The sequence below is a fragment of the Gymnoscopelus microlampas genome (assembly GCF_963454915.1).
Source record: "Gymnoscopelus microlampas genome assembly, chromosome: 17".
Classification (NCBI taxonomy): Eukaryota; Metazoa; Chordata; class Actinopteri; order Myctophiformes; family Myctophidae; genus Gymnoscopelus; species Gymnoscopelus microlampas.
In genome coordinates, this window is record NC_139954.1 from 47263629 (window position 1) to 47284695 (window position 21067).

General features: G+C 43.5%; 1 protein-coding gene across 1 annotated transcript in view; it reads left to right on the forward strand.

Annotated features, from left to right (window-relative positions):
• The window catches only part of LOC311064473 (inactive dipeptidyl peptidase 10-like), a gene marked incomplete at both ends in the record, with an annotated part of 153793 nt that overhangs the window by 101628 nt on the left and 31098 nt on the right, over positions 1-21067 (forward strand). The window contains 6 exons of the mRNA XM_084084302.1: positions 4678-4798; positions 11014-11168; positions 17354-17451; positions 18843-18966; positions 19352-19390; positions 20051-20158. Of these exons, the coding sequence (XP_083940428.1) occupies positions 4678-4798; positions 11014-11168; positions 17354-17451; positions 18843-18966; positions 19352-19390; positions 20051-20158 (645 nt within the window). The remainder of the gene's footprint in view (positions 1-4677; positions 4799-11013; positions 11169-17353; positions 17452-18842; positions 18967-19351; positions 19391-20050; positions 20159-21067) is intronic.

Consider the following 21067-nt stretch of genomic DNA (forward strand, 5'->3'; position numbering starts at 1 on the left):
TACATAGGGGGGCGCTCGCTGTTATTTGTTCAGTCTGTCGCTTGATTGCAGAAAACATTTCAGCTGCTGCTAGTGAGCGAGATACAAACAACAACAATGGCGCTATCGAAAAGTTTGAAGAGGAAAGTTGACAGTGAAAACAGAGTGTTTAGAGAGGAGTGGACAGATCGGTATGTGTTCATCTTACCTGGTTTCACGAGAGAAAAAAATCTCGCCTGCCCTAAATGTAATTTCTGGGAACGCCACTGGGTTTAATTCCATGTTTACATTGCTGTTCTGTCACATTTCTGTTTCTATTAGTAAAGATACAGTTTGAATGATTTACTGAACTGTGTTTTTATTTCATACCATACTACTGCTTGTTTGCTATTTCAGCACCAAGTGCTGTCCACTGACTTTTTTTCATGTCATTGAGCGAGCGCCGCCCACGTTACACTCCGCTGTCATTCTCTGGGTGCATCCACATATGTCCGTCAAGTTACCGTACGGACGGCGGAAGTCCCATCCACTCCCATCCACTCCCATGTTAAGTTTAAAACCGGAAGTACCGTTCCGGGTTTTTTTTTAACATGGGAGTGGACGGGGCTACCGTACGGACATGTGTGGATGTACCCACTCTCAACATGGAGTAATATAAATAGACATTATTTAGGCGGGGATAGTTTCTGTATTTGGACATGGATATAATAGCGGCCTATATGTGAGACTATCGGTCTGATACTGTATAAAAAAAAATCCCTCCCCTCCAAAAAAATCAAAAAATATTTAAAAAAAAAAATAATAATATTTTTTTTTTCAAAAAAAATAAATTCTCAAAATTATCTCACGGGCCAGATATTATTTCTGGGGGGCCAATTTCGGCCCGCGGGCCGCCTGTTGCCGACCCCTGCACTACAGTGTCACACAACATGCCACGCCATGCCAGAGAGCGGTCTAGCCAAATATTTAGTGGGGGGTCCCTGCTTCGTCTCTCTCTCTCTCTCAGCTAAGAGGTCCTTGGCCTGAAAACTGTTGAAGACCCCTGCTAATAGACCAGTGGCGCTCTTCCTTTTTTCATGTCAAGTGTCAAAATGACACGTATTTGGCCGCGGACCCCCATCCCAAAATATGTATGTTTTACTCTAAGACGGGGTGACGTGATTTTCGGTGATCCCCCCCCCCCCCTCCCCCCTTAAAACATAATCACCAGGTAGCTGGGGGCGGGGCAATCCGCCCTGTAGTTATATTATACCTCTATGGGGGGGGGGGGGGGGGGGGGGGGCAGTTCAGCGATGTTGGGTGGTGCTATTCCATTTAGTGCTTTAACCCATTGAGACCTGAAGCCGATTCTACATGTCTCCTAAATCTCAACAGTATTCTGAAAAACGTGTGTTTCTATATCAGTGGTGCTCAAACTTTTTCATGTCAAGGACCCCCAAAATGATATGTATTTGGCCGCGGACCCCCATCAAAATATTTTGTTCCAGGGACCCCCCAGAAGCAAAGATTTGAGTTAAAAATGTTCGCTTTAAAATTATATATATTCAGAAGATTTGCACACATTTTCACGATTTTTCAAGAATAGCAGATCTACAAGCTCGTAGCGCGGCACTCGGTGCCGCGCTATGAGCTTGTAGATCTGCTATTTTTGAATAGCCCAAAGTGTAAAATAATGCTTTTTAGCTCAAATCTAAAAATGACACAGTTCCAGGTCTTAATGGGTAAAAAAACAAATGGAAGGATTTTAAAATCCTGTAGATCGGCTATTTTCAAATAGCCTTGGTATAAAATAGGGCTAAAGTGATCCATGTATGTTTTATAATGTAAAATCATTTATATCTGCAAAGTAACTAGTAACTAAAGTTATCAAATAATTGTAGTGGAGTAAAAGATCAATATTTGCCTCCAGAAGATGTAGTGGAGTAGAAGTAAACTTCACTCCAGTAAAGTACAAATGCCTCAAAATTGTACTTTAAGTACTAGTACTTGAGTACACGTACTTAGTTACTTTCCACCACTGCCCAGCTCTTAACAGCGTTCCCACTTTGCCAAAACGTGCCGCTGCTCCGTCTCAGCGGCGCTGATGAGAGCATGGCAGCACTACTTCATTCTCCTCTCACTAGATAAATGGCGTGTTCAACGCTGTGTGTAATGAGTGAAAACACCCATAATGCTCCAGTAAGAACACTATGGTCACACCTCGGTACACTGACTAGATGGATTACGGCCCCGTTAAAGCTGCAGTCTCTGACTCGTTTTAGTGCATAAAACATAGCTTTAACCCATTGAGGGCCTGAGCTTCAGATTCTGCTAAATGTCTTCCAAATCCTGACGGGTTTTCTGAAAAACGTATGTTTCTATATCGGTGGTTTTCAATCTTTTTCATGTCAAGGACCCCCCAAAATGATATGTATTTGGCCGTGAACCCCCATCTCAAAATATTTTGTTCCAGGGACCCCACAGAAGCAAAGATTTCAGTTAATGTTTGCTTTAAAAGAATATATATATTCAAAGATTTGCACACATTTTCTTGATTTTTCAGAAATAGCAGATCTACAAGCTCATAGTGCGACACTATGAGCTTGTAGATCTGCTATTTTTGAATAGCCCAAAGTGTAAAATAATGTTTTTTAGCTTGTGGTAAATGAAGCATAACTAGACTGTGGGTTACCAGGCCTATAGCTGCTTAAAATAAGAAGACGTCCGGACCACCATGTTCAGAATCATTCTCCGGTTTATTCAGCATTCAGTACAACAGCATAAGAACCTACAGACCTACAAGCCTACAGACCCAGCTAGGCTGGGTCTGGTAGGTAGCTTTACTTTTAACATGTCTATCTGGTTTATATTTGCAAAATGTTCATAAAATACAAGCAATAAGGTCCATAATTACACAACATTCTCAAATCAAGAAGTGATTAATGGGTTAAGGTAGAGCAGATTAGCTTAATGTTGCAGCATTGTTTTCTCACTCGACAGTAAACCAACCAACAGTGTATATTACACAGGGTATCTGCACATTTATAAAGTGACTATCTAAGGACTTTTAGCACCTTTTTGATAACACATTGGGCCAAATTGTCAAATATTCCGTAAGAAGGAGGCAAAGATTTTGAAAATCGCCGATCTACAAGCTCACAGTGAGCTTGTGGTTTGGCTATTTTCACAACATTTATCTGTGGAACCGAGTCAAACTAAATGTAATGCCTCAACTTCTACAATTCCAAGTGCTTGTCAGGGTGGGGGGTCCCCAGTTCAAATATGATTATTGTGGGGGGTCCCCAGTTCAAATATGATTATTGTGGGGGGTCCCCAGTTCAAATATGATTATTGTGGGGGGTCCCCAGTTCAAATATGATTATTGTGGGCGGTCCCCAGTTCAAATATGATTATTGTGGGGGGTCCCCAGTTCAAATATGATTATTGTGGGGGGTCCCCAGTTCAAATATGATTAATTTGAAAAGATTGGGAACCCTTGGGGTAGAGTATGTTTCAATACAACTAATACAAGTTAGGTTATATTAGTTAATTAGTTATACTAGAACTAGACCATACCTGGTGAAGTGCGCAGGCGAAAGTAGTCACAAACGTGGGGTTATCGCGCATCCTGTCGCGCGTCCTAGCTGCTCTTACCGTAAGTACCCTGCTTAATGCGCAGCGAAATTCGGATGGGGGATCACAATAGCAGGGATTTGCGAGAGACGGCTCACGTTACTCCAGTAAATGATTGCGGCGAAGGAGAGAAAACAAACAAGAGAGCCGCTGGAAGACATGAATGTTTAGACGAGCGAATCTTTCTGCGTGAAGAATGCCTCCTCCTCGCACAAACAGAGTGCTAAGCACTGAATAATAACGCCATTATTTACCCCACGTCTCGACAAGGAAGGTAATTAACCATTCCATAGCATATTTATCTGCTTTTCTCCCCAAGTGGGATCCGCATTTTCCCAGAATCCCCTGCGGCAGCGTGTCGCCGACACTAATGACAAAGTGGTGTTCATTATTAATGCGCTTCCCGATGCATAGTTTGTCCACACGCCGTGGCGGGCTGGCCTGTTCACGGCCAGTGGTGGAAAGTAACTGAGTACATGTATTCAGGTACAGAACTTAACCCATTGAGACCTGAATCCGATTCTACATGTCTCCTAAGTCTCAACAGTTTTCTGAAAAACGTATGTTTCTATATCAGAGGTGCTCAAACTTTTTCATGTCAAGGACCCCCAGAATTATATGTATTTGGCCGCAGACCCCCATCAAAATATTTTGTTCCAGGGACCCCCCAGAAGCAAAGATTTGAGTTAAAAATGTTCGCTTTAAAAATATATATATTCAAAGATTTGCACACATTTTCACGATTTTTCAAAAATAGCAGATCTACAAGCTCGTAGCGCGGCACTCGGTGCCGCGCTATGAGCTTGTATATCTGCTATTTTTGAATAGCCTAAAGTGTAAAATAATGCTTTTTAGCTCAAATCTAAAAATGACACAATTCCAGGTCTTTAATAGTAATCAAAATCTACAAAGTAACTGTTAACTAAAGTTTCCAAATAGTTGTAGTGGAGTAAAAGTACAATATTTGCTTTTGAGATATAGTGGAGTAGTGAAGTAAAAACAAATACCTCAACATTTTACTTGTAAATAGTACTTGAGTAAATGTACTCAGTTACTTTACACCACTGATGTATTGCTGCGTTGCAGATGTATATCTTTGAGAACAACATCTACTACCAGACGGACGTGATCAGCAGCTCGTGGAGACTGACCTCGTCTGGACAGGAAGGCGTGGTCTATAACGGCCTCTCTGATTGGCTCTATGAAGGTACGGTACGAACTGTGCTCAAACAAACACCCATCTCAAAATATTTAGTTCCAGGTTGTTGTTGTTTTTCCATCTTCAAATCCTATAATCTCTTAAAAACAGCGCAAGATTCCTTTTTGTTATGAGCGCGGTAGTTGCTTAGCCTGGTAAACCCTCCCTCCGGAAATCTCATTTCCACTTGATTTCAGGAGTGAGTCTGGCCTGAACCGCCTTTCTGCAATATTCGCTGTGGGCTGGAGTTGGGCGGGAGTAATACCGTTGACTGACAACCCCTTCAGCCAATGATCGTTTTTCCCCTTCAGCCAATTGCAGTGGATTTTTACCACCTCCGTCACTAATATGACGCAACGGGACTTTTGAGATCGCCATGCCCAAAATAGGTTGCCTTATTGGGATACATGCGTGTCACAGCCCGGCCCTCCCGGTTCTCTGAATTTATATTTTTAAATAGGCTCTGTCATGATTAATTGACCATTAATATGAAGTTAAACAACTAAATTCTATCCAAACGATATCTTAATAGTAAATTCCGTGCCTCAAAAAAGAAGTTTGAGACCGTTTTAAAACCGAAAATAAGAATTGACGGCACTCGCAGAAACAACAATGGCTGCCGTTCGTCTTTTGTCGGCCCCAGTCAGGCTGCACTCGGCTTCATTCGGGCTCACTCGAACTCGCCACCTGATTGGCCAACTGTCGCTGTCAATCACAGAACGATGAGCGACGACGCTGATAGGCTCGTCAGTTCGGCGTATAGAGCGAATATTGCAGATCAGGCCAGACTCACTCCTGAAATCAAATGGAAATGAGATTTCCGGAGGGAGGGTTTACCAGGCTAGTAGTTGCTGGCCAAACAGGAAACCGGTGCATTTCCGTTCCAGTTTTCCGGCCGGATGACGTCTTTTTTTCGCGGGAAACACGTCCCTGTCTACTTTCTATTGAAAAATATGTTTATAAAAGGCTTTCGTGGGCGAAATTCATGGAGTGGGTGTTGTGAAACATTTGCCCCTCACAAAAGATATACAATTTAACTTTAGTTCTTGTTTTAAAGTTACCTAGTATTACTTTAAGCACTGTACTTGAGTAAATGTACTTTACACCACTGCCATGCACAGAGTGTTGAGGCGTTTATGGACGAATCCGGCAGAACTAGTTCCTCTACTGTAGGTCTGACTGTTATCCACGCTGAGCTCGTATTGTGTGGTTTGGTTTAACCCATTGAGACCTGAAGCCGATTCTACATGTCTCCTAAATCTCAACAGTATTCTTAAAAACGTATGTTTCTGTATCAGTGGTGCTCAATCTTTTTCATGTCAAGGACCCCCAAAATGATATGTATTTGTCCGCGGACCCCCATCAAAATATTTTGTTCCAGGGACCCCCCAGAGGCAACGATTTGAGTTACAAATGTTCGCTTTAAAAAAATATATTTTCAAAGATTTTCACACATTTTCACGATTTTTCAAAAATAGCAGATCTACAAGCTCATAGCGCGGCACGCGGTGCCGCGCTATGAGCTTGTATATCTGCTATTTTTGAATAGCCAAAGTGTAAAATAATGCTTTTTAGCTCAAATCTAAAAATGACACAGTTCCAGGTCTTAATGGGTTAAAATGGGAAGCGGGCACGCAGGCCTGCCATTTGTGACATTGTTGTCGTTGCCTGGGTTACGGTGCTGCGACCCACCTGCTGTCGGATGGAATACCTCGTATGTCCAAAGGATAGAAAGATGTTTCGGGAAACGGAAGACTTATAATGTTCAGAAATAGTGAAAATAGCCGATCTACAAGCTCACAATGTGTCGCGCATTGTGAGCTTGTTGATCGGCTATTTTTCACCACTTTTTCTCAACACTCTTGTATGATGAAGGAGGGCATGACATGATGACATGCTTTGGAGATCTGACGTTTCTATGTGTTTAGAGATAACAATTCAGGCAGCACTTTTAGGAGGTGACAACAGGACATTTCTGAGGCCAATTCATGGAATTAATCCATTCAGACCATTCTGTGTGGCATTTTAAGATTTATTTGGCTATTGAAAAATAGCAGATCTACAAGCTCGTAGCGCAGCACCGAGTGCCGCGCTACGAGCTTGTAGATCTGCTGTTTTTGAAAAATTGATTGGTACAATTTTATTTGCAAGTCTTTGAATATATATATATATACTAGACCATACCCGGTCGACGCATCCGTGGGGGGATATGCGCACATGATCTGGCAACCCGGGAGGCAGTTCGTCCCATAGCTGGGCAGCCCCGTAACCATGGCGACAGTGTTTGAAACAAAAACGCTAATAAGAAGCTGAGATTTGATGAAATTGAAAAACGGGCTTCACAGTTAAGTTCAGATGGTAATGGTCAATGGCTGTGTGCAAAATCAGAGCAATTGGTCCAGCCACTGAGGAGAACCGGGTAGCTTCACCTACTCACTCACTCACTCACTCACTCACTCACTCACTCACCACTACAGACGGACAGAGGTTTATTCTGGGGGAAAAAGTCGGTGCACCACTGATATAGAAACATACGTTTTTCAAAAAACTGTAGGATTTAGAAAACATTTGCAGAATCCCCCAGAAGCAAAGATTCAAAGATTTGCACAAATGTTCACAATCTTTCAGAAATAGCAGATCTACAAGCTCGTTGCGCTATGAGCTTGTAGATCTGCTATTTTTGAATAGCCAAAGAAATCTAAAAAATGACACAGATTCTTTCCCGGTCTAATTGGGTTAAGTTATGTCAGCTGAAAACGTCAGTCAGTGCCTTTATTCGCGGCCCTCTGTCGATTCACTCACACACACACGCACTCACTCACGCACGCACGCACGCACGCACGCACGCACGCACGCACGCACGCACGCACGCACGCACGCACGCACGCACGCACGCACGCACGCACGCACGCACGCACACACACACACACACACACACACACACACACACACACACACACGCACACACACACACACACACCAGGGTCTAATGGACCAGAACTCTCCTTTGTGCCGTGGAATTGGTGCTGAAATGGGGGTTTGGATGCTGGAGCAGTGGGGGGTAATTGCATGTAACGCACTGTACGCACACTAGGTGGCATATCGTCTCTCTGTCGGTGGGGAAACCTCATAATGTCCAAAACTCGGTTGGGGTTGCAAAATTGTGGGATAAATATTTAAGTACAAAAATATATATATATTTATACAAACCCAGAAACAGACTTAACCACTTTAAACCAGACAATCTACAAGCTCACACTCTGTGGAAACGGGTCAAATCAGGGCTTCTAAATAGTGTTGCAGTTTAGTCTGTTTAATGTATTTATCTATGCTGTCAATAAGGTCTTTATAGTCTTATAGTTCATATATGTATGTGCTGTGTTGCGTTGTCTCTTCCAGAGGAGGTTCTTATAGTTTATATATGTAAATGTTGTGTTGTGTCGTCTCTTCCAGAGGAGGTTCTTATAGTTTATATATGTAAATGTTGTGTTGTGTCGTCTCTTCCAGAGGAGGTTCTTATAGTTTATATATGTAAATGTTGTGTTGTGTTGTCTCTTCCAGAGGAGGTTCTCATCTAACTATATAAATGGCGAGCAACTTCCGCACCCTCGGTGGTGACACCCCACAGCTCTGTTATCGAATAAACAACGCACCGCCAGACCACATGTCGCCTACTGACTCGCCACGGCGGCCGCGCTGAATTTACGCCTCGCGTAGGGGACATCTCACTGCTCACTACACCGTTTCCACCGCGCAACATAATTAATTCTACTCACCAAATGTCGGACAAAACGGAAGGGGAGACAGCTTCGTACCGTTTACCGTGCGCACGACCTCATCACCACAACAGCAGCCAGCCGCTGCGGGGGTTTTTTCCTTTTTTTCCAAACTTTTTTTTTGGTCACCATTTTCTCCAGCCACCATGTCTGGTGTAACGTCGGGTGTTTCTTTTCACCAGCCAATCACCTTTCACGTTGCCACGGCCGTTGCCACGTCGCGCTGACGTACGCTAAACAAGCGCTGCCGTGCGCACAATGCAAACGAGCCCAAAGGCGCGCAAAAATAAGCCGACCATTGCTTACACACACAGTCAGACCTGGCAACGCAGCCTACGCCAATCATGTGTGAGAGATCTACAAGCTATGGGGCAGAGACGCCACCGTATCTTAGCAACAACTACAGCGCTCACTCTCATTGGTCGTGTCACGCTAAGAGCAGTCTCCAGACAATGGCATCGCAGACAGCTTGCTGTTACTGCTGTAGCCATCACAGGCAGTTGCAGCACGACGGACAGGGCGCTGTGATAGCTGCCATGTCGCTAACGCTAACCTGGTTGTCATGCCTGCAGCGGCTGTGCAATCACTTTGTCAACAATGCACGTTCGTGTGGTGAATGTCTATATTGCTGCTCAGTTCGTCCATTGTAGATGGTGTATGTTTGTGTGTGTCTTCTGGAGAACTATGTAGCTCCACAGCAACTACAGTAACTAACGTAATGGCAGGACCGCCCCGTGCAACGCATGTTACGCTGCATTATGGTCATGTAGTAATTTCAGATAATTTCGCTCCGATTACAGCAGTGTTTATCAACCCCCCCCCCCCCCAAATACACGTACTTGATCTGGGCCCCCCCCATTCTGTTTGACTCCGTTCCACAAGTACATATTGTGAAAATAGCCGCTCTACAAGCTCGAAACGCCTCACGTTGACAGGCTTTGTAAGCTTGGAGATCGGCTATTTTCTACATGATTGCCTCTTTCTTACATTCTTTGCCAATGTCGCCCATGTTTTCATAGCATAGTTTATTGACTACTTCTGTTGCAGAAATGGCCATTTCCTTTACTTTCGGTTTTTTATTGTCTCCACCAGGCCGAAAGGCATGGCGCAAGACTATGTTTCACCCCCTGTCCGTCCGTCTGTGATAGCTAATCTCTCACATCGTTGACTTGATCGCACCAAAATAACAGCCCGATGTGGAGAGTCAGTGAGAGCTGCATAAACGACGTAAAATGTGTCAAAAGGAGTCTGTACGGCTGTCGATAAATGAACACATGATGTCGGTGGGAGAGGACATGTGTCTTTTGGACAAACAGCAGCGTGGTGCTGATGTTTGTTGTGTGAAGCAGCTTAATGTCAGAGTGTTTGTGTTGGAGCGCCTCAGTGCGGCTGCAGAGTTCATGTGCAACCTCTTCCAGAGAGACACAGAGACACTAGAAACTCTGCTGGGGAAAAAAAACACTGCTGGGCATTGACTTTCCTATGGACATTGATCTACACACTGCAGGTATATCTGCTACACACACAACATCAAACTACACACTGCAGGTATGATGCAGCGTTTGCATTACAGCCAGCATGCCAGCGTAGTTCCCATATGGTTTCAAGGTGGGCTAAACCATATGGACCCCATGTCAGCAATGTCAGCGGCATCCACTTCAGTCCCAACTGCGATGCCCATGCAGGCTATAAGTAGCTTCTACCTGGCCCTTAGGTGGGCCCCAACTAGCCATGTTTATGTGGGACCAAGGCGGGTCCTAACTGGGTTTGCCCATGCAGGCTTTAACTGGGTTCTACCTGGGCCCTAGGTGTACCCTAACCAACCACAGTGCAGTGCCCATCGCTCCAATTGTTGTGACGTCAGGGCTCTCACTACTGCACATTGGTGGAGGAGGAGGGGCCGCAGGGCCACCGCACACATCGCTGAACCAATGGTAGCCCACGGATGTTTCCTCTGTGGATTTACAATCTGCCCCTCTATGCCACATATCATCCGCACTACAGGGTCTTCACTGACCGAGCCACGGCCCCACTGACCCTCATGACGCGACGCCACTTAAACGTGCGGCAGCATGCGCTGGGTTGCCAGGTTTGCACAGCCTGCGCCAGAAACAAGCAACCACCTTCATGAAAAAAAAAAAAACACCGAAATGGTCCGCAATGTTCCAGAGGTGTCCCCGCGCGTCCCAACACTCCACAGGGGGTCAGTGGACCATCAGGGGGTCCGCGGACCCCCTGTGGACCCCCTGAAACATAACAAATATTATTTCTTCAAATTTTTTCCTTTTTCAAAAAAACTTTTCCACACTTTCACTCCGGCGATTTGGGTCCCCCAATATACACACGGCCACGCTGGGCCCCGTGCGCGGCTGGGGTTGAGGGGGGCGTAGCCCCCCGAAACTCTAGTAGTTTATATATGTAAATGCTGTGTTGTGTTGTCTCTTCCAGAGGAGGTTCTTCACACCCAGGTGGCTCACTGGTGGTCTCCTGACGGCTCCAGGCTGGCCTACCTGTCCGTCAACGACAGCCTGGTACCCAGCATGCATCTGGCCCGCTTCACTGGAGCCCTGTACCCCAGGGGGCACAGCTACCCCTACCCTAAGGTCAGCTTTATACTAGGGCCGGGACTTTATCGCGTTAAATTAGATCAATTAATTACAGAAAAATTATCGCGTTAAAAAAATTTACGCATTTTAATCGCACCTATTTTTGCACTGCGGAACGTTTCTCACTGGACGAGTTTCAGACGGACCGTTTATAGCAGCGCACCAACAGACGGTAATTCTCACTTCTCAGGCATGACAGACAACAACAAAGTCTACTGCAGCCAGCACAGTGCATGAAAACATGATGCCTGCTTGATAATGTTGGCTGGGCAAGTCAGAATCTGTAATGGAAGCCCCCGCCTACGCGCGCGTTTGTCCCGTTTAGGGGGGGGGGGTTCCACGATGCGGTGCGGATCACATGCGCGCAATTTTAATCATAATAATTAATGAATCTACTATAAACAACAGTAACAACACTCTACCAGCCTCCAGTGGTGGAAAATTGCTGATCTACAAGCTCACAATGCCTTGCGCTTGTAGATCTGCTATTTTCACATGGCTGTAATGTTTTATTAATCGAAATCTACAAAGTAACTAGTAACTGTTTTTCAAGTTTTCAAATAATTGTAGTGGAGTAAAAGTACAATATTTGCCTCTGAGATATAGTGGAGTTACTGGAGTAGAAGTAAAAGTATTAGAAATTGGAAATACTCTAGAGTCAAGTGCAAATACCTCAAAATTGTACTTAAGTACAGTTCTTGAGTACATGTACTTAAAGACGTATGCCAAAATCCATTTGAAAAAATTGCTTTTCACTGTTCTCAGGTCAAATATTGATATGCGATTAAAATGCGATTAATTGCAATTAATTAATTACAAAGCCTCTAATTAATTAGATTATTTTTTTTAATCGAGTCCCAGCCCTACTTTATACTACCCCTACCCTAAGGTCAGCTTTATACTACCCCTACCCTAAGGTCAGCTTTATACTACCCCTACCCTAAGGTCAGCTTTATACTACCCCTACCCTAAGGTCAGCTTTATACTACCCCTACCCAAAGGTCAGCTTTATACTACCCCTACCCAAAGGTCAGTGTTACTCTACTGCAGGGGTCTTCAACGTTTTCAGGCCAAGGACCCCCTAGTTGAGAGAGAGATGAAGCAGGGACCCCCACTACATATTGTATAAAATTGTGTTTTAGATTAAACCATTTTTTGTTCACTTGGTCTGCCCTTTTTTCCCTCTACACCTATACCTCTTTGCCAAAAATAGCCGATCTACAATCCCAATCTACGAGCTTGTAGATCTACTATTTTTGGCTAAAGTTCTCGTCAGAAAAAGGGATGCTAGGGTTCAAGTGGTAAAAAAAAATCATATCACACAAAGATTTCGCGGACCCCCTGTAGTAACTCTGAGGACCCCCTAGGTGTCCCCCTGTTGAATACCCCTGCTCTACTGTAATAATGCTGACCCTAACCCCAGGGGCCACATCTACCCAAAGGTGGGACTCACAGCCATGTTTATTATGCAAGGGATAATCAATGGGGAACTATAAGCAGGGGCGTGCACAGACATTTTGAGGGGCAGGTGCTCAAGTAAATTATACTTTTTTTTGTTGACTTGGTCTGCTCTTTCTCCCTCTACACCAAACCTCTTTGCCAAAAATAGCCGATCTACAAGCCCACAACGCCTCGCAGCGCGAGGCGTTGTGAGCTTGTAGATCGGCTATTTTTGGCTAAAGTTCTCCTCAGAAAAGGGATGCTAGGTTTCGAGTGGTTATGGTAAAAAGAAAAATCATATCACATAAAGATTTGGCGGACCCCCTGTAGTAACTCTGAGGACCCCCTAGGGGTCCCGGACCCCCTGTTGAAGACCCCTGCTGTAAACTTTTTTTCAAAAGGGCACTTCTGGTCAAGAGGGCAAAGGGCAGGTGCTCTAGCACCACCTAGAGTCTATCTGTGCACATCCCTGACTATAAGCTAATTTTTTATACATTTCGAACTTGTGAAATGGGACATTATGCACAATGACTACTTTTACTTATGTACATTTTGATACCAATACTTTTGTACTTTTCATCAAGTACATTTTATTTATTCCAGACTTTCACTTGTAACAAAGTATTTCTACATTGCTGTATTGATACTTTTACTTTTCCTTCTTGTCTGAATGTGTTCTTTGGTAACGTCAACATGCAGGATGACCGACTAAATAGATTAATGTTTCACCAAATCCCATGTTGGTTTGTCGTTTTCATTTTTATTTTCCTCAAGAACTAAAGTAAGAATAATTTAAGACATGTTGTTTGTGAATGAGGCCCAGTGTGAGTGGTATGATTTATGTATTTGTCTGTTTTAAAAGCCAGATAGATACATTTTATCAACACGAACACAAGTCTCTTCTTTCTGGCCGCGTTTGCCCACTGCCAAGATTTTTAATTGAAAAAAAAAGTACTCAGGAGCCGAGATACAGAATTTTTAAGTGTAAAGTTAACAAGGAAGTGGATGGGAGTCTAGATCTTCGAAAAATCATATCTCCTTGGTCTTTGGGTCAAAAAAAAGTTGTTCTAGGCAGGGAATGAGTTAATCACTGAACACCTAATAAACTTAGTTGACCGGGGTTCCCCAGGGCTCTGTACTAGGTCCACTCCTTATTTTCCCCACAACACGCAGTGGTGGAAAGTAACTAAGTAGCCTACATTTACTCAAGTCCTGTACTTATAGTTGGGTCATTTATGGCACTTCCGTGACCGTGGAGAGCGAAGGTCCGTTTCTCAATGGATTTGTCATCTAGGAGGGTTATTAAACAAATTTAGCCGGGGTGTATTTTTTTAAACGGCGGGGAAAATTTGTGGGAGACCAAAATCCAAAATGGCTGCCGTGAAAATGAACTTTTTAATGGTTTGACCTACAATGATGCACAATACATGGTTTCAGAGCTTATTTTGGTCAAGGAATACATATATGGTGTTTATATAATGATTTGACCTATTGTCGACCTTCAAATGCAAGATGGCTGCCAATTATGAGCTCCAAAAGGGAGTTTTTTCAAAATCGTCACAGAGCCTTCATATTAGGCTCAAATGAAAGCTCTGCTCATGATGAGTTGAATAATATACAGTATAAGTACACAGAAGTAATCTCTGAGGTCAATAAAGTCAATGTTTGTGTGTAAACAGCAGTTGCTGATTTGCGGTTTCCCATTAAATAGGGTAGGCTACTGAGAATATGGTGTCCAGTTCATCCCATCACATTTTCATAATGAACCAAAAATAAGTGAGCTCTATAGCCTAACATAAAATAGTATTCTGTATGCAAAGCTAGAAAGGTTAGTTGCTTGAGGTGAATTTAAAGGTCAACTCATTTGTCACCCTTATTTTGTAGTATTGCTCCCAGTGTTTCCTGTCTGCCTAGTTACTTTTACCTGCCTTGTCTAACCAGTCTTGTGATTTTGTCAGTGTTTCCACCTGTGTCCTCCTAGTCCCCCAGCCTATCCCAGTGTTGATTGTCAGTTGAGTTCACCTGTGTCCTGTTAATCCCTGTATATTTAAGCCCTGTGTTTGCACTGTGGTCTTGTTGGTCTGTAGTCATGTGAGGTGAGGTTTTTAGTTGTTGTTCTTTGTGCTCAAGAATCTTGGACATTAGAGCGTCTGCCATTCCAGATCCCTTGAATCGCTTGTAGATGACATAGATGTAGGACATCAACTGGTGGAAAGTTACGAGGATTGGGAGGATGTCCTTGAACATTTCTGGATTATCCGCCTTGAGCTGAGTGAACGTCTTGTAGGTGGGCAGGTGACCAACAAGAAAGGAGAATGGAATATTCTTCTGCCGCATGGCCTCCACATGTTTCACCATTATGTCATTCACCACTGACTTGCTTGGAGGTTCATTGTATGTTGTGTGGTAATTAGGCATGCTCTTGTTGGGTGGTGGATGACAGCAGGACTGGGCACCACTGTATCCTGGAACTCGCTGCTCTTCAGGTGGTGGTCTTCTGCCATGATTGTCTACACGAGACAGTGCATGTATTACAGAGCGAGCACGCTGCGGAGCTGACCCATCCACTGGTGGATCTACCCTGGGACAAGCAGGTGACTCACTCTTGCTACCAGAGGGGGCATCTGTACTGGCAAACCTTTGTCAGTTCCGCACACTTCTGCTTTAGCTGTGCAGAGATTTCCTTCTTCTTGGTGAGCGTTTCAGCAGTCTCTTCGCCTGGTTTCTTTTCATAGCTCTCTGGCTGCATGTACATGACATTTGTTCGATGGACTGCTGTAGAGTCACCTGTCATAGTGTCAATCTTGAAGTCGTCATTGTCGATGATCACGATAGCTGGCTTGCTGTCTGCGATCTCGTGTGGGCAGGTTGCTGATGCCTCCACATCCATCAGAGCCCAATGGTCATAGAGGAGCAGTGTGTCTGCAAAGCTGATACAGACACCGCTCTTGTGCAGAGTGTCTACCAGATCTTTACTCCTTGTCATGCCATGGACATTTACTCCCAGGTTGATAGCAGAGCTCCGCAGTGTGCTCGCTCTGTGATACATGCACTGTCTCGTGTAGACAATCATGGTACAAGACCACCACCTGAAGAGCAGCGAGTTCCAGGATACAGTGGTGCCCAGTCCTGCTGTCATCCACCACCCAACAAGAGCAAGCCTTATTACCACACAACATACAATGAACCTTCAAGTAAGTCAGTGGTGAATGACATCATGGTGAAACATGTGGAGGCCATGTGGCAGAAGAATATTCCATTCTCCTTTCTTGTTGGTGACCTGCCCACCTACAAGACGCTCACTGAGCTCAAGGCAGAGAATCCAGAAATGTTCAAGGACATCCTCCCAATCCTCGTACCTTTCCACCAGCTGATGTCCTACAGTACATCTATGCCATCTACAAGCGATTCAAGGGCTCTGGAATGGCAGACACTCTGGTTACAGCAGGGGTAGTAGTGGAGGGGTTGGTAGACCAAGCACTACGAGGAAAGCACTACAGACAGGGCGTGCTGTGCATCCTGCTCTGGCGAGAGGTTCTTATCCAAGATTCTTGAGCACAAAGAACAACAACTAAAAACCTCACATGACAAAGGTCTACAGACCAACAAGAACACAATGCAAACACAGGGCTTAAATATACAGGGATTAACAGGACACAGGTGAACTCAACTGACAATCAACACTGTGATAGGCTGGGGGACTAGGAGGACACAGGTGGAAACACTGACAAAATTACAAGACTGGTTAAGGCAGGTAAAAGTAACTAGGCAGACAGGAAACACTGGGAGCAATACTACAAAATAAGGGTGACAAATTAAATTCACCTCAAGCAACTAACCTTTCTAGCTTTGCATACAGAATACTATTTTATGTTAGGCTATAGAGCTCACTTATTTTTGGTTCATTATGAAAATGTGATGGGATGAACTGGACACCATATTCTCAGTAGCCTACCCTATTTAATGGGAAACCGCAAATCAGCAACTGCTGTTTACACACAAACATTGACTTTATTGACCTCAGAGATTACTTCTGTGTACTTATACTGTATATTATTCAACTCATCATGAGCAGAGCTTTCATTTGAGCCTAATATGAAGGCTCTGTGACGATTTTGAAAAAAACTCCCTTTTGGAGCTCATAATTGGCAGCCATCTTGCATTTGAAGGTCGACAATAGGTCAAATCATTATATAAACACCATATATGTATTCCTTGACCAAAATAAGCTCTGAAACCATGTATTGTGCATCATTGTAGGTCAAACCATTAAAAAGTTCATTTTCACGGCAGCCATTTTGGATTTTGGTCTCCCACAAATTTTCCCCGCCGTTTAAAAAAATACACCCCGGCTAAATTTGTTTAATAACCCTCCTAGATGACAAATCCATTGAGAAACGGACCTTCGCTCTCCACGGTCACGGAAGTGCCATAAATGACCCAACTATTAAGTACAATTTTGATGTATGGGGTATTCTCAATTTTCAAATTATGTATACTTCTTCTTTTTTATAATGGGTTTGTATAGGAAGGGGGCGTGTCTGATAAAGTGAATAACAAATATCTAAATACCGAATCAAGCAGTTTGGGGGGGGGGGGGTCACAAAAGCCTGAGTAGACCATAAAATTCCCCTTTTTTTGGTGAAATATCCCTTTAAGGAGCTGTGACCTGTGTGTGTGTGTGTGTGTGTGTGTGTGTGTGTGTGTGTGTGTGTGTGTGTGTGTGTGTGTGTGTGTTGCAGATGGGTCAGGTGAATCCGGTGGTCAGGCTGTATGTGGTCAGCCTGGACGGCAGCTCTCTAACCACTGAGCTGCCCCCTCCTGACAGCTTTGAGAAAAGGTATAATGAACCGCTTAACTGTCAAAGTCTGAACCATGTGAACTCAACACTCACAAAATGCTTCTTTGGCTTGTAATCATAGGAGAACCTTTTTAGCGGTGCTATATAGCACCTATCTTTAACCCATTTAGGCCAGGAATGAATCTGTGTCATTTTGAGATTTATTTGGGCTATTCAAAAATAGCAGATCTACAAGCTCATAGCGCGGCACCGAGTGCCGCGCTATGAGCTTGTAGATCTGCTATTTTTGAGAAATTGTGAAAATGTGTGCAAATCTATGAATATATATACATATATATGTATCTTTAAAGAAAACATTTTAACTCAAATCTTTGCTTATGGGGGGATTCTACAAATGTTTTCTGAATCCTAACAGTTTAAAAAAATAAAAAACATGTTTTTTCTATAATATCAGTTGTTCTCAAACCTTTTCGTGTCAAGGACCCGTATGTAGTTGGCCGCGGACCCCCAGTCTCAAAATGTTTTGTTCCAGGGACCCTCCAAAGATTTGAGTTAAAAATGTACACTTAAAAAAAAAACATGTATTCAAAGATTTGAACACATGTTCACGGTAAAAAAAAAAAAAAAGCAGATCTACAAGCTCATAGCTTTTAGATTTGCTATTTTATTTTTGAGTAGCCAAAAAAATCTTAAAATGACAGGTCTTCCTGTAAATCCCAGGAAGACCTGAGGCCAATTCTACAAATGCCTTCTAAATCAGTAGCTCTCAAACTTTCAAGATTTATTCTTGAAAATTAAAAAAATAGCAGATGTACAAGCTCGCAGCACGGCTTGTACATCTGCTATTTTTTAGAATAGCCAACGCTAAAAATCTAAAATGACACAGATGCTGCTAACTGGCTATTCAAAAATAGCAGATCTACAAGCTCATAGCGCGGCACTCGGTGCCGCGCTATGAGCTTGAGCTTTCTTTTTTTATCGTGAAAACGTGTACAAATCGTTGAATATATATATATAGGCCTATATGTATATATATGTTTTAACGCGGACATTTTTAACTCCGATCTGTGCTCTGGGGGGTCCCTGGAACAACATATTCTGAGATGGGGGTCCACGGCCAAATACATATAATTATGGGGGTCCTTGACATGGAAAAGTTGGAGCACTACCGATACAGCAACATACGTTTTTTTTCAATATATTTATTTAATAATGTTTCTATATTCAAATATTTGCACAAACTTTCAGAATTTCTCAAAAAATAGCAGATCTACAAGCTCATAGCGCGGCACTCGGTGCCGCGCTATGAGCTTGTAGATCTGCTATTTTTGAATAGCCAAAGAAACCTTAAAATGACACAGACGCTGCTGACTGTCGGTCAGTATGTCATCTGAACCCGTTTAATGACCTCGGCTGTTTTTCCCCCGTAGTGAGTACTATGTCACCATGGTGACGTGGGTGACCAATCAGAGGGCAGCTGTGCGTTGGGTCAACAGAGCTCAGAACATGTCCATCCTGACGGTGTGCGACGTCACCAGAGGAGACTGCGTCAAGGTCGGGTTGGTTTTTATTTATTCGCACCTATAAGTGTGAATCAAGTGTTGATTTCGTCCACTAGAACTATGACGAAAGATGTTGGTCGACTTACCTTTTTTCACTGACTAAAACTAAATAAAAACTAAGCAATGATGGCTAAAACTAAGACTGAATATATTGACAATTTCATCAACAAATAAAAACTAGACTAAAATGTTAGTGAGGGATCTAGTGGAGAAGAGATCCAGTAGAACTACAAGACAAGTCATTTTATGTCTGGTTGCGCTCGGGTGTTGTGCTCTGAAAATAGCAGATCTACAAGCTCACAACGCGTCGTGAGCTTACCCTTACTGTTTATTCAATCATACTGTTTATTAAAATGCATGTTTTCATTTCATTTCAGAAACATGTGATGACTTCAGAGAAGTGGCTCGATCGTCAGGTGAGACACAATGATGACTTTTTAAGTGCAACCACTTAAAGGACAACTCCACACCTTTTCAACCTATATCTTCCTACCTTATTTGAAGCCCGACCCCAGCCAGCTTGTACAGTATGTATGCAGTGGCAGTGGCTGAGGAGGTAGAGCGGCCACTTGAGGTACCGGAAGGTTCCCAGTTCGAAGACATATTCATTGGACTCGACTTGGACTTCAACGCCAATGACTCACGACTTGAGCCCTCTCTTGACTTGAGCCCTCTAGCTCTTGACTTGAGCCCTCTCTTGACTTGAGCCCTCTCTTGACTTGAGCCCTCTCTTGACTTGAGCCCTCTCTTGACTTGAGCCCTCTAGCTCTTGACTTGAGACGTCCACTTGAACCCTTCCAACAAGCTCAGGACTTGTTTGGGACTCGAAACAAAAGGTTTAGGATGTGGTCTTGACTTGGGACTCGAAAGCAAAGACTTGAGACTTACTTGTAGTTTGCAAAACAGTGACCTTTGTCCCACCTCTGTCAAGTACTAACATAGTACATGGGTAACAACTCATGTTACCTTTTAACTTGCATTGGGGATAAATCATTTCCTACTGTGCACCTGGTGGTGAAGTGAAGTACTACAATTAAACACTGTTGATTTCCTATGGGTTTTGTGTGTGTTTTTAGAATGAAGAGCCTGTTTTCTCCAAGGATGGATCGACGTTCTTCATCACCATGCCTCTGAAACATGGTGGAAGTGGAGCGTTCAGACACATCACTATGATATCCCATCAGGTAACAGACACATCACAGCAGTTAGTTAGGCTTTTGCTCTTCTTTTTTTTATAGATCGTAGGACCCACATGGGAACCCTGTGGCTCCCATGTGGCTCTCACATCTCATGTAGCCAGCCTGTGTTGTTAGTTAGCTACAGCACTGTTTCCCAAACAGTGGGTCGGGACCCAAATTTGGCTTTTTGTGAGGGTACCTCGGGGAGAACATGCAAAATGTGTCTTTGGGGACAGATTGAGATGTGACTTTGGGGACAGATTGAGATGTGTCCCAAGGAGAAGCAGGTCAGTAGCACTCATCAGTATATGGTAACAGGATAGGTAGGCACTAGGTACATCTGGGCACCTCGATGTAAAGTTGGCTATTGTGTCCAAAAACATTTGACAATTAAGGACTAAAGGTCCTTACATACCGGCGAATATACAGATGTGCCACTTCAAAACTTCACATGTCCTGCCATCGCCAAGACAGTAAATTTTCAGGGGATTCCCAGGGCAATAAGAGGGACAAAGAAGGGCATTTAAAATGATGAATTATTTTGATGATCACTGCTTTTATGATGCTAATTAATTTGAGCAACTCTTCAAATCACCTTTCGCCTCATAATGAGTCTGACACCTTCTCAACACACATTCTTTTGTTCTCATGCATATGGGTGTCTGTTGAAGGGAAAAACGGGGGGGTTTAGTGACAACTTCTTTTCAGGGGCAAAACAGTGCAATTTTAAGGGCAGAACAGGGAGGAAAACATGCCTTTTCAGGCCACTTTCAGGGAAAGAACAGTAACGTGTGAAGTTTTGAAGTGGCACATCTGTAGCGAATATACGCAAAATTCGGACTCGTTCCGAATAATTAAAATACGCTTTTTCGCTTCGCTTTTTCGCTCCATGTACGGAGCCATTGACTTTATAAG